This window comes from Plecotus auritus, assembly GCF_963455305.1.
Source record: "Plecotus auritus genome assembly, chromosome: 7".
NCBI classification, from domain to species: Eukaryota; Metazoa; Chordata; class Mammalia; order Chiroptera; family Vespertilionidae; genus Plecotus; species Plecotus auritus.
In genome coordinates this window covers 82626050-82638804 of record NC_137774.1, presented here as the reverse complement: position 1 = coordinate 82638804, position 12755 = coordinate 82626050, and the positions used below count along the sequence as shown (strand labels likewise).

Genomic DNA, 12755 nt, shown 5'->3' with positions numbered 1-12755 from the left:
GGCTTCTCTGGACTTGTGATGGGGACCTGGAGTAGCAGTTGGACAAAGACTGGAGAGAGCCCAATAGTTCCAACAAAGCGGGAGGGAAACTGCTGGCGAGGCCTGGGGACAGGGTGAGCCACATGGCCGCTGCTGGCAGAGCTGGTGGAAATGGGGAATTGAATAGTCAAGCTGCCTTGGTGTGTGTGGCTGTGGCTGTGGCATAACCCCCTCCCACCTCCATAAACCTTCTGGAAGGGTGGCTGTGTGTCCCAAGACTTTGTGCAGCTTGGCTTCTGTGGTGAACGGAGAAGAGGGCTGAGTTCCACATGGGGCTTAGCAGGAGTTGAGGGAGGGGGTGGCTGTGGGAAGAGAGGCGAGGTGTGGAGAACTGGTAGCAGTCAGGATCAGGTGTGATGTGGGAAGGTGCAGACATCTTGAGGAAGCACTTGGAATGGGGGGATCACAATGTTGTCACATTGCAGCATGCTCACTGCAGCATGTTCACGTGCCCGCTCACTGTCACATGCCTGAGGGCAGGACCTGGGAAGGTCCTCTCATCCTGTCCTCCCCCAGCCCCAGGCCCTACTAGACCCTCAGCGAATAGGCAGCCTTCTGATTCCACAGCTTCCTACCTTTAGATTTAACCAATAATAATCTAATTGACTGCACGTCTTGTTCTACACCCTTCCCACATGTTGTCTCCTTTAATCCGCCCACTGTTCTCCCCAGTTTGCAGGTCTGGATTTACAGAGGGAGGGGTTCCACTGACTCCACACCCCAGCCCTTGTCACTTTCTCAGTTGTTTCCCCAGAGCTGATCCTGCCGGGCGGTGGGCTCAGTTCAGACGGAACACTGGTGAGGAGGCCTCCCCTTGCCCTCCAGTTTGATGTCCTTGTCTCTCACCAGGACACAATGGCACAAAGGCAAGACCATCCCTGTCTGCCTGTGTTCCCTGTGTTCATCTGTGTTCCCTGGTACCTAATGCCTGTAGTGGAATTAATTCATAAATTAGTGGGAAAATGACCTGAAGTTTGTTCCTCAAGCCAGCTTTCTTTTTTAAAACATATTTTTATTGATTTCAGAGAGGAAGGGAGAGGGAGAGAGAGATAGAAACATCAATGATGAGAGAGAATCATTGATTGGCTGCCTCCTGCACGCCCTCCACTGGGGATTGAGCCCACAACCTGGGCATGTGCCCTGACTAGGAATTGAACCATGACCTCCTGGTTCATAGGTCGACGCTTAACCACTGAGCCACACCAGCCAGGCAAGCCAGCTTTCTTGAGTGCTTTGCCTCAGCCTCTGCTGCCCACCCAGCTGTCCTGCTGGTGACTGGCATGGGAGTCGTGGCTGGTGGATTGGGTGGGTTGTAACTGCTTCTTAAGCTACAGAGGAGCTGAGCTGGTGAGCTCCCACAGCTCAGGGCTGTCCAGCCAGTTAAGGTTTGTAAGAGGCTCAGCTGCTGCTGGAATGGCCATGAATCACCTCTAATTGAGTACAGCTCAAAGGGAAGGGGTGCTGATGCTGCTGGAATAAGAAATGGGAAATAAACGCCCTGGGTCTGGCTCTCACCCTGCTCTCAGACTCAAGTCCTGGCTCTAACATTTACATGCTGTGTGAGCTTGGGCTAATCACTTGCCCTCTCTGAGCCTCAGTTTTCCTATCTGCCAAATGGGTGTGATAATCCCTCCCTCCAATGGAACTGTGGGTGAGGGAGCCCTCTCCTGCCTGGTGCAGTGGTCCACAAACTGCGGCTCTCGAGCCACATGGGGCTTTTTGGCCCCTTGAGTGTGGCTCTTCCACAGAATACCACATGCGGGCGCACACGTTCAGTGTAATTGAAACTTCGTGGCCCATGCGCAGAAGTCGGTTTTCGGCTCTCAAAAGAAATTTCAATCGTTGTACTGTTGATATTTGGCTCTGTTGACTAATGAGTTTGCTGACCACTGGCCTGGTGCATCTAGCTCCCATGCCTGCACCTCGCTGAAACGGCTCTTGCCACCCCCATCCCCTTGTGGGCCCTTTTTGTAAAGTTCTTGAAGTCACATGACCTCTAGGTCAAGTTGAATGCTCTGGAACACACCATCCTTGACACTGTTCAGTGTTTCTTCTTCCTCCCCAGCTGCCTCTACCTATTTTGTTCCCTTGAAGGTACAGTTTCAAACTGAGAAGCAACACACCTGGTTAGATCTGCACTTTAGGAAGGTCATTTTGGCTTCAGAGTGGCACACAGGTGGAGGAAAGAAGGAGCTGGCAGGGAATCTGAGTTCTTGGCACAGGAAATAACATGTGCAAGTCCAAGAGAGGGACCAGTGGCGAACATGGCAAGAAGAACAAAGAATCCTCTTTGAGCCCCAGCACAAAGGCGGACCCAGGTGAGTAGGAGGGATGTAGGAAGGGGCCAGATCGAGAGGGCTTTTAAGCCACATGAAAGTACAAGGATTTCATCCTAATGGCCATGGGAACGGTTTTAAAGGGGGAATGACACTTGCCGACCACTGGCCTGGTGCATCTAGCTCCCATGCCTGACCTTGGGTTTGCATAATACAGGAAATCACCTGGCTGCTGTGCGGGAAATGACCAATGCTAAGAGGGATCACTGACAGTTAAGAAGCTACTGCGTTGACCAAGCAAAAGATGGAGGCTACACTGAGGATATGGTGGTGTAGACATACCCTAGAGAAAGTTAGGAGGTAGGCACTAAAGACTTGGCAGTTGTGTGGCTGTGAAGAGGAATATAAGAGTCAAGGACAAGTCCTAGGAAATCTTGGGCAATTGGGTGGTACCTTTTCCTGAGATGAAAATCACAGGGGAAACCTAGGACAAGGGTCGGCCAACTTGTTCTTAAAGGGCCAGAGAGTAAATATTTTAGGATTTGCAAGCCACATGGTCCCTGCCACAACTCCTCAACTCTGCTGCTGTAGCACAAAGGCAGCTAGAGACAATACATACAAAAATGCACTTGGTCATGTTCCAATAAATATTTTTCAAAAACAAGTGGTGGGCTGGTTTGCTGACCCATGTTTTAGGACATGTCACGTTTGAGGTGCCTACTTTGGATCCAAAGGGAGTTCTACAGGGAGCAGTTGGAGACAGGGGTCTGAGTGTAGGAGAAAGGTCTAGGCCAGAGAGAGAATCCAGGAGCAGTCAGAGTGCAGATGGGCATCTCAGACCAGCAGCGGGGGGCGAGCAGAATGCTGAGGGCCAGGCCCTGAGGACAGGAAGAGATAAAAAGGACTGGATAAATGTATTTCTGAGTGGTGGGAGGTATACCTAGAGAGTGAGCACCTCAGAAGTCGAGTGTGTGTGGCAACATGGCACAGAGCTGGGCAGCATGTGGGCTGACATGCATCAGCTGGAGGTAAATGAGGGGTGCCAGATTATGCCACCCCAAAAGGTGGCATTGTTTTGAGCTAAAGGCCATTGAGAACCAGCTGATGCACAGAAACTCTAAAAACAGGGGTTTTATAAAGGAAATTTCCATTTAAAAACGAAGTTTAAATTCCCACTTTTAAAAGTGTCTCCCTCTCCCATACCAGGAAGAGGAGGACTCTTATCAATGGAGAAGGTAGGACTTAAATCTGCACAACAAACCTTACTAAATAACCCTTGTCTACCATACTTTTCCCAGTCACCTATGCATTACTTATCTCCCTCCTCCACCCATCGCCTTCCCCCATCTTTCCCCACCAGAATCCCCAGAACCCCTTTCCTTTATTATTATTTTTAAAATATTTTTAAAATTGATTTCAGAGAGGAAAGGAGAGGGAAAGAGAGATAGAAACATCAATGATGAGAGAGAATCATTGATCAGCTCCCTCCTGCATGCCCCTAGATCGAGCCCCCAACCTGGGCATATGCCCTGACCGGGAATCAAACTGTGACCTTCTGGTTCGACACTCAACCACTGAGCTATGTCACCAGGGCTCTCTTTCCTTTATGATGGTAGAGAAGCCCAAGCTCTTTTTTTTTTTTTTTTTTAATATATTTTATTGATTTTTTACAGAGAGGAAGGGAGAGGGATAGAGAGTTAGAAACATCGATGAGAGAGAGACATCGATCAGCTGCCTCCTGCACGCCCCCCACTGGGGATGTGCCCGCAACCCAGGTACATGCCCTTGACCGGAATCGAACCTGGGACCCTTCAGTCCGCAGGCCGACGCTCTATCCACTGAGCCAAACCGGTTAGGGCGAAGCCCAAGCTCTTTGGGTTACTCATTGCTGGGTGCTTCCCATGTGTGTCTGTGCATGCATGAGTTAACAATTTCTCTTTGTTTAACTCTTGTTTGTCTGTCTTTGGTCGGCCCCATTTACAGAGTCCCATCTGGAGAACCTAAGATGGATAAGGAGAAAGATTTTTTTCCTCCTCTGTATAACCAAATGGTTACATCCCTAATGAGGGAGTCAGTGACAGGAGAGTGACAGAAACCAGATTAAAATAGGTTGAAGAGGGAGTAGAGATGAGAAAAATGGGAGATAGTAAGATGATGAACAAGTCTCAAGAAGGCCGTGAAGCCCTAACCAGTTTGGCTCAGTGGATGGAGCGTCGGCCTACAGACTCAAGAGTCCCAGGTTTGATTCCGGTCAAGGGCATGTACCTTGGTTGCGGGCACGTACCCAGTAGGGGGTGTGCAGGAGGCAGCTGATCAATGTATCTCTCTTCTCTATGTTTCTAACTCTCTATCCCTCTCCCTTCCTCTCTGTAAAAAATCAATAAAATATTTTTTTTTAAAAAAAAGGCCGTGAAAATATAGAGAAGGTGATGGCTGCTAGGGAAGTTGGAATGGAGGGTTGGTTGCTTTTTAATGGAGCAGATTTGTTTAAATGCTGATGGGAAAAGAAAGGACTGTCGAGGTTACAGGAGGTAGATGCCGAATGGCGATCCCACCACCACTGACTACCTATGGGACCTTGGATACCTTCCTCATCTGCAAAGGGGAAGTAATAATAGGGTCTGCCCTGTGGGTTAAGGTGAGGAGATGAGAAAATGTGGATACATGGCTCAGTGCATAGCAATAAGCTCTCAACAAATGTTTCTCCTGTTATTATCTTACCCCTTCCCCCACAGCCCCCTTGGTTTCCAGGAGTGAGTCTGGGTGTGAGGGTCCAGAGGTCTGCAAGGTTTCTCAGCTTTGCAGGCAGCCCTAGTGATCTGGGAGCATCTTAAATTATTATTTCTTTCTGCTCTTCTGTAAAAGCCTAAATAAATGGTGGAGTTTTGTGTTTTTTTAAAAAAAAATCAATAGGAATAACAGGAGCATAAGTTAGGTCTACTCCAGGGTCCCGCAGATGTACTACAGGCAGGATTTTTATGAGGGCTTCAATCTCCTTTGGCTTGTTAAATTGGTGACTGTCTTTAACTGGTCTGAGGTCAGGCCTTCCAGACCCACATTTTCCACAGGCAAGGGAGAGTGGGGCCCTTAGCAGCCCACGTTTTTATTGCAAGAGTGAGGAGCATCTGTGTAGTAGGTTGAATAGCGTCCCCCTAAAATTCATGTCTACTTGCTGTCTCAGAATGTGACCTTATTGGAAATAGGGTCTTTGCAGAAGTAATTAAGGATCAAGATGAGATAATCCTGGATTTAGGGTGGGCCCTAAACCCAATGACTGGTGTCCTTATAAAAACAGGAGAGGACACAGACACACAGAGGAAAAGGCCATGTGAAGACGGAGGTAGCGATTGGAGTGATGAAGCCAAGGATTGCCAGGAGCTACCAGGAGCTGGCAGAGGCCAGGAAGGACTTTCCCTTAGAGCCTCAGAGGGAGCATGGCCCTGCTGACTCCTTGATTTTACACCTCTGACCTCCAGAACTGAGCATAAGTTTCTGTTGTTTAAAGACACCCTGGATGAGGTAACATGTTATGGCAGCCCTAGGAAGCACTTAAAGTCTGGCTTCCTGGCAGTGAAGGAGGACAGTGTTCCCTGAGGCCAGTGTGGAGGCACTGGCGGTCGTGGTGCCTCTTCAGCTTCAGGATGCAGGAAGTGGGACCTGAGGCAGAAACACATCTGAGACAGAGTGGGAGGAGCTTGCTGCCCACTGGGAGGGGTCATCGGCCCAAGATTCTGGTTCCTCAGAGAGATTTGTGTCAACTCCAAAGCTGCTGTGACTTGACAGACATTCAGATTTACCTTGTAGCTGTTGTTATTAATCCTCACCCGAGTATATTTTTTCCATTGAAGGGGGGTGAGAGAAAGAGAGAGAGAAACATCCATGTGAGAGAGACACATTGATTGGTTGCCTCCTGCTTGTGCCCTGACCGGAGTCAGGATTGAACCTACAACCCAGATATCTGCCCTTGACCGGGAATTGAACCCACAACCCTTCCATGCATGGGCCGAAGCTCTAACCACGGAGCCACACAAACTAGGGCCAGATTTACTTTTTTTTTTTTTTGCTCAGAAAAAAACCAAGAATATTCTTTAGTAGGCTTGTTTATTCATATATCTCTGGTTGCTGTGTTTCTTTATTTGCCCTTCTGCAGCTTACCTTACCTAATAAGACATGTAGATGAAAGGAGTTTTTGTTTTGCTTTATTTTGTTTATCTGGCTAATCCCAGATACTAATGACGTGCTAAAAAAGTCTTATCCCTCTGTTTCAGTTGAGTTTGACTTTCTAACTCAGTGCAAAAAAACACTTATAATTCCAGCGGGATCAGTGGTTCAGATCTACCTTTAATTTACAAATATATTTCTTTAAATGCGATCCATTTGTAGCCTAAGAACTTTACTTCTAGGAGATTATCTTAAGGAAAAATCAGAAATTCAGATGAAGCTTTATCCCAGGATATTTATCATAATATTATTTATAATACTGAAAAACCAGAAACAGCCTAAATGTCTAATAGTGAGTAAATAGGTAAATTATGGTATATTCAGAAGATTACTAAGAAACAATTGTAAATACTTTATGAAGAGTATTTAATGTTTACAAAGAACTTTTAATGATGTGGGAGAATGGTAGTGATATAATGCTAAATGAGAAAACTTGTTATGAAATGGTACATAGGATGCCAATCATTTTTTTAATGCATTAAAAAAATTGAAAGGAAATATCCCAAAATGTCAGAGTAGTCTCTAGTTGGAGGAATTATGGGAGCTAAAAAAGGAACCCAAAGCATTCTTTCTACTTTCTATACTTTTAAAGTGACTTACTATGTACGTGGATTATTTCCATAGTCAAGAAAAAAGTAAAAACTGAAAGTGCTGTGTACGTGGTTTCCACTTTTATTTTCTTCGATGGATGATTGCACATCAGCAAATCTTGAGTTATGCTAACTACTTGGGCCGGTCACGACACACACGCACAGAGGTCACATGGGCTGTGCCGAGCTGGCTGTGACTTATGTACATCAAGTTACACAGGTGGACTTGCTAGGCTGGTTAAAGTACACCACCCAACGATGGGACATGGTTGGGTCAGGCCGCCTCTCCCGCCTGCCACTGTCGTTTACAGAGGTCTGTGTGTTGGGCTGGTGAGTGGGGTCCTCTGTCATTCCTTCCGGTGGCCCCTGGGGTGGGGAAGAGCGCCTGGGTCAGCATCTGCTTGGGCGTCCCCTGCTTGTCTCCCTTGCCTTGGTGTTGGAGCCTCTGGCGTTTTGCTACCTCTTCCAAGCACTGGGTGTGCTCCAGCCCAGGCCCCATCCCCTCTACTTCACATACCTGGGCAGCCATTGCAAGGGAAGGAAGAACCAAGAACAAATGGACAGAGTCCTGGTGTGATCCGTGCCCAGGCATGGGAGGGGAGGAAGCGGGAGATGTGACCATGACACCACACACAAGCTCACTTTTACAGATGGGCCCTCTGTCTCCAAGGTGTGTAGGCTGTGTGGAGACCTCCAGGGCACAGCCCCTGGAAAAGGACAGACTGGAGCTGTGTCCCCTGGGGCAGGCCTGACAGCAGAGCTAGGAGGGTAGATGGGGGATGTGTCCAACATGGTGCTAGGTTGTTGAAAAGTCGCAACTATACACACCTGGGGGTCATGCCCCTCTCCCAAGTCATTTGCATGGTGGGTTAGATACAGCTAGATAGAAGTGGAGATATACTTTTTTGAGGAAGGACCTTTCCTGGTGGTTTGGATAAACAGTGAGACAGACTCCTGGGTTCGGCATGCTCTGGGGAGGGCCATGCGACGGTGAGGGACTCCCTATTGCTACACTCTGTACAGGGCGGCTGGGCCCGCCCACTGCGCCCACAGCCCCGGCGGCAGTCACAGGCTTGCCTTCAACCCCTTCTGCCTTTGAGAGCTCTTGGGCCCCGGTGAAATGGGGGCTATGAAGACAAGTGGATGGGAGGGGGAGTCCCCGTAGCCCCGGGGGCACCCCACATGGGGGCTACATGATATTGCACTGGGTGGCCCCACAGCAATCCTTGATGAGTGCCAGCCCGGTCTTGGCCACTGTGGGCTTGCTAGGCGGGGGCTCTGCTTTCTTCTCGGCTCGGGAGCCTGCAGCAAGGTAGGAGCACATAGAAAGAGAGGGAAGAAGGGAGAGAGAGAGAGAGAGAGAAGTGAGGTAAGGAGGAGCCCTGACCATCTGTAACCCCAGTCCCATCCCAACCCCCAGCCAGACCTGTGATGTGGAGAGCTGGCATGCATTTTATATGGTCATACTGACTATTACCACTGGCTTTCAGTCCTCAGCTTCTGGTCACAATTTATAAACCTTATCCTATTCAGTTCTCCCTGCCATTGTATCTGCCAAGCCTATCACAGGGCCTGGAATTCAAGAAGTAGTTGGTGAATGACTAAATGGGAATTTTGTTCAAGTCACTCCAGTCTGAGAGCTCACGTCTCATTCATTAGCTGTTCAGATAATTCTACCACTCAGTCTCTGTTAGCTCTTCTTTTGGAACGTCTATTAGATGTAAGTTGGGCCTTCTTATTCCATCTTCCATGTTTCATTACTTCTCTTTCATAGTTTTCATCTTTTTGTCTCTGTGCTGCATTCTGGGTGGTTTTCTCAGCTCTGGTTTCTAATTTATGAATCCTCCCATCAATTGTATCTCTGTATCTAACCCATTGAGTTTTTGCTTCAGTACTATAACAATATTTTTTTAGAAAGCCAAGTGTTTGCAAATCTACCTTTTCTTTTTTTTATATATATATTTATTTAATTTTTATTGCATTTTTTACAGAGTGGAAGAGAGAGGGAGAGTTAGGAACATCAATGAGAGAGAAACATCGATCAGCTGCCTCCTGCACACCCCCTACTGGGGATGTGCCCACAACCAAGGTACATGCCCTTGACCGGAATCGAACCTGGGACTCTTCAGTCTGCAGGCCGACGCTCTATCCACAGAGCCAAACCGGCTAGGGCCCTTTTCTTTTTTAATAGCATCTTGTTCTATCATTTGTGTTGTATTCCTTCTCTTATCTCTTTAATAATTTTAAATATACTTATTGTCTCTTTTAGATAGTCTGTTATTTCTAGTTCTTGGGAGAACAGGCATTCTCTTTTCTCTTTGTTGATTCTATGGACTCCTCTCATTGTGGCTCAATTAATTGATTTTACATTTTTTGTTATTCTTATTTTATTTTACTTTATTTTATTCATTGATTTCAGAGAGGAAGGGAGAGGGAGAGATAGAAACATCAATGATGAGAGAGAAGCATCAATCAGTTGCCTCCTGCATGCCCCCTACTGGGGATCGAGCCTGCAACCCGGGTATGTGCCCTGACTGAGAATCGAATCATGACCTCTTGGTTCATAGGTCAATCTTTAACTGCTGAGCCACGTTGGCCAGGTGGTTTTATATTTTTATTGAGAGCTTATCTTCATGGGGGTTATTCTATCTGTGAAATGTGTATTATGGAATGCTGAAGGGTCCCTATTGAGCAATTTTGCACTTGCTTTGCTGGGGTCCCAGAAATTTCACTGTGTTTTTTTTTTATCAGTTTTAATTTTTCCACTTGGGTTTCCAACACTAGATAAGTAATGTAAATTTGGTCCACACACTTAGCCCCTTGAATGTGGTGCAGGCTTGGTGTTTTGATTTCTTGCCAGACTTATTTTTTCTATCCATAACCCTACTCAGAAAGCAAGTTTCCTTACTCCTTCTCCAGAGTGCTAGGTGGAGTTTTTCTAGTTTCCATTTTATGGAAGAGACAGTCCATTGAGGATGCTGGATTTACAGGGGGACCACAGACCGTGTGCCATGTTATTTTAGGGGCCTGCAGAAGGGACCATGGCTCTTCTCTTTCTTTATTCCCCTACACTGTACAACTGTGTTTTCCTGGGATATTAACGGATGACCAAGGAAAACTGGGTTTACAACTGTAGTCATCAGCGGCAGCTTTTGGGTTTTGTCTTCCTAGCAAGGTTTCTAGCCCTTTTCACTCTGGTAACAGTTCATGTCCCTGTGGCTACAGGAGTGAGCATGTGACACAGATCTGGCCAATCACAGTATTTAGCCACTTGATAACAATGATGGGCCTAAGAGGTGGGAACAAAATCCAAGAAAGGCCAATTAGAATCTTTCCCTGAGATTTATAGTATATTTAGATACCAGGAGAGAGAATCTGTGCTATTGCCTCGGATGCTGCTAAGTGATGGCTCTGGAGTTCTGGCCCCACAGAGGAGACCTGTATAGTAGGAGAAAAATGGAGCTAACATAGAGAGAGGGGCACAGATGAGAAATGGAAGGAAAGCAAGGGTTCTAACAGTATCCAGTCCCTAAAGCCCTGGTTCTTGTTGCTCTTCTTCCAGATCCACTGTTTTGCTAGGGACAGTTTGAATTGGGCATGCACTTCGTATAACTGATAGCAACCTCACTGGATCAACAAAGAGAAGACAATTCCTTGACAGCAGGACCCATTATCAGCTTAATATGCTAATGAACATTAGAACCTTCCATACAGAGGGTCAAATATGCAGCATTTCCTAAACTTACTTCACACAAAACCCTTTATGCTCTGAGTATCTTGTTGAGACTAATATTCTGAAAAGTGTAATTCTGGTTCCACTGCCTTAGAAATTCCAACTCCAAGAGAGGCCAGAGCTCCCTGAGCCTCAGTTCCCACCTTCTTGCCTCAGTGGCCACCCAGCTCCTCCTATGAAACACATCAAACTGTGTGATTAGAGAATGGCAGCTGCTGCCAGAACCAGCTCCACAGTTTGCAGAACCAGTGCAAAATGAAAATGCAGGGCCCCCTGTTCCAAAATTCTTAAGAATTGTAAGCACTGATGCAATCACAGGACCTTCCAGGCATGGGGCCCTGGGCAACTGCACAGGCTGTACACTGATGAAGCTGCCCCTGCCTGCCTTCATCCCATGCACACGTTTCATCTCTAAAAAGCATTTTGTAGTGCCTTCTTTGGACCCCACACCTCTTTTAAATTTCCTTTTCTCTTGGATGGGAGGAGAAGAAATAATGTATGCACTCACTGGCTGGAGATTTAGTTACTTTGTCTAGAGGTTTTAACTTGATTCTCAGGAAATCAGCCATTTCCTTGTCTTCTTCTTGCTCCCTGTGAAGACAGATGTGTAAAGACAAGAGGAAAGTAGAGTAAGCAAGGAAACCATCAAGGAGTTGAGGAAATGAGGCAAGAGGTTACGTGTGTGGGGCCATGTAACGGGCTTTGTGGATGGTGCATGTACGTTATTGTGTGTTATATATGGTTGATATGTGTATGTTGTGTGTTATGTGTGGGTGGTAGTTGTGTGTTGGGTGTTATGTATGTGCGGTATTCATATGTTTTCTGTGTTATGTGTGCATGGTATTTGTATGTTGTGCTTGATGAACTGCTCTGAAGCAGACACATATCGAAGGAGCAAATGCCTACCTGAAGCATAGATGAGACCCCAGGGTAGAGGCAAGGACATCACAGAACCCAGTCTCCATTCCAGAGTTCAATGAGCTGGGCAACACCTCTCCTGACCCTGTACCTTTAAGTCACCCTAAACACCTGTGCTCCCACAAGATACATGGCAGGTCTCAGAGGTGCTTCCATAAGATACATGGCAGGTCACCTCGCCTCTTCCAAAGTCACCAGGAGCAAAGACAGTGGGCCATTCCTGGCTGAGCTAGGCAAGGCACATCCCAGGGGCCTTGAATGACACAGAGAATAAAGAGGAAGTTGCCCTCTGAGTTCGAAGAGGCCCTATGAGCCCCTCTCCTTGGGAAGGGCTCCAAAGGCTTTGCTCCAGGACAAAAATATTCAAGAATCAACATTCATGTTTCCTGGGCCCAGCCTCCTCCAGAGCCTTCAGGTGCACCATGGCTTCAGGGCCCCTAGTTGTCCAAATCCAGGTGATGGGTACATCTGTAAATAGGAGGGGCATTGGAACCACCAATGAGGGGAAAGAAAAGAACAAGGCTGGGAAGTGGACAGGGCAGGCAAGGAAGCAAGTCAGTACAGGGGCAGAGTTTCTGTAGAAACCAACAGACGTTTCTAGAAGTTGCCTTGATGAGTTCAGAGAAAGGTCAGTGAAGAGAAAATGTGTAGGAAGCACACCTGCATGTTATGTGATATAATTTCTCCCTGCTCACTTCCTTGAATGACATCCAGTTAAGTAAGACCTACAGGCCTTTGCAAGACGATAGAGCTGGATTTGAGTTTCTCTTGAATGTGAAATGGGTTCTCAGGCCAGAAGGCTGGGGTTCGTTTGGATCCAGTGTTAGGGGACCCTTTGGCAAGGCCATGCCTGTTGGGCATGGCTGTGAGTCCCAGGAGCAAACAATGGGTTTGGAAGGAAGCTGAGGGCTGTGCTACAACAGCCTGGTACCTGGGGACACGCCACCCACTCACCTTAACCGCTCGACCTCTGCATCA

At 47.2% G+C, this 12755-nt stretch overlaps 1 protein-coding gene across 1 annotated transcript in view; it reads right to left on the bottom strand.

Moving 5' to 3' along the window:
* Positions 1–6753: 6753 nt before the first annotated feature.
* Positions 6754–12755, bottom strand: part of BMERB1 (bMERB domain containing 1) — a 110842-nt gene continuing 104840 nt past the window's right edge. The window contains exons 4-6 of the mRNA XM_080679974.1: positions 12732–12755; positions 11368–11450; positions 6754–8428 (exon numbers count right to left, since the gene is read on the bottom strand). The exon at positions 12732–12755 is cut by the window's right edge and continues 91 nt beyond it. Of these exons, the coding sequence (XP_080536100.1) occupies positions 8316–8428; positions 11368–11450; positions 12732–12755 (220 nt within the window). The 3' untranslated portion in view covers positions 6754–8315. The remainder of the gene's footprint in view (positions 8429–11367; positions 11451–12731) is intronic.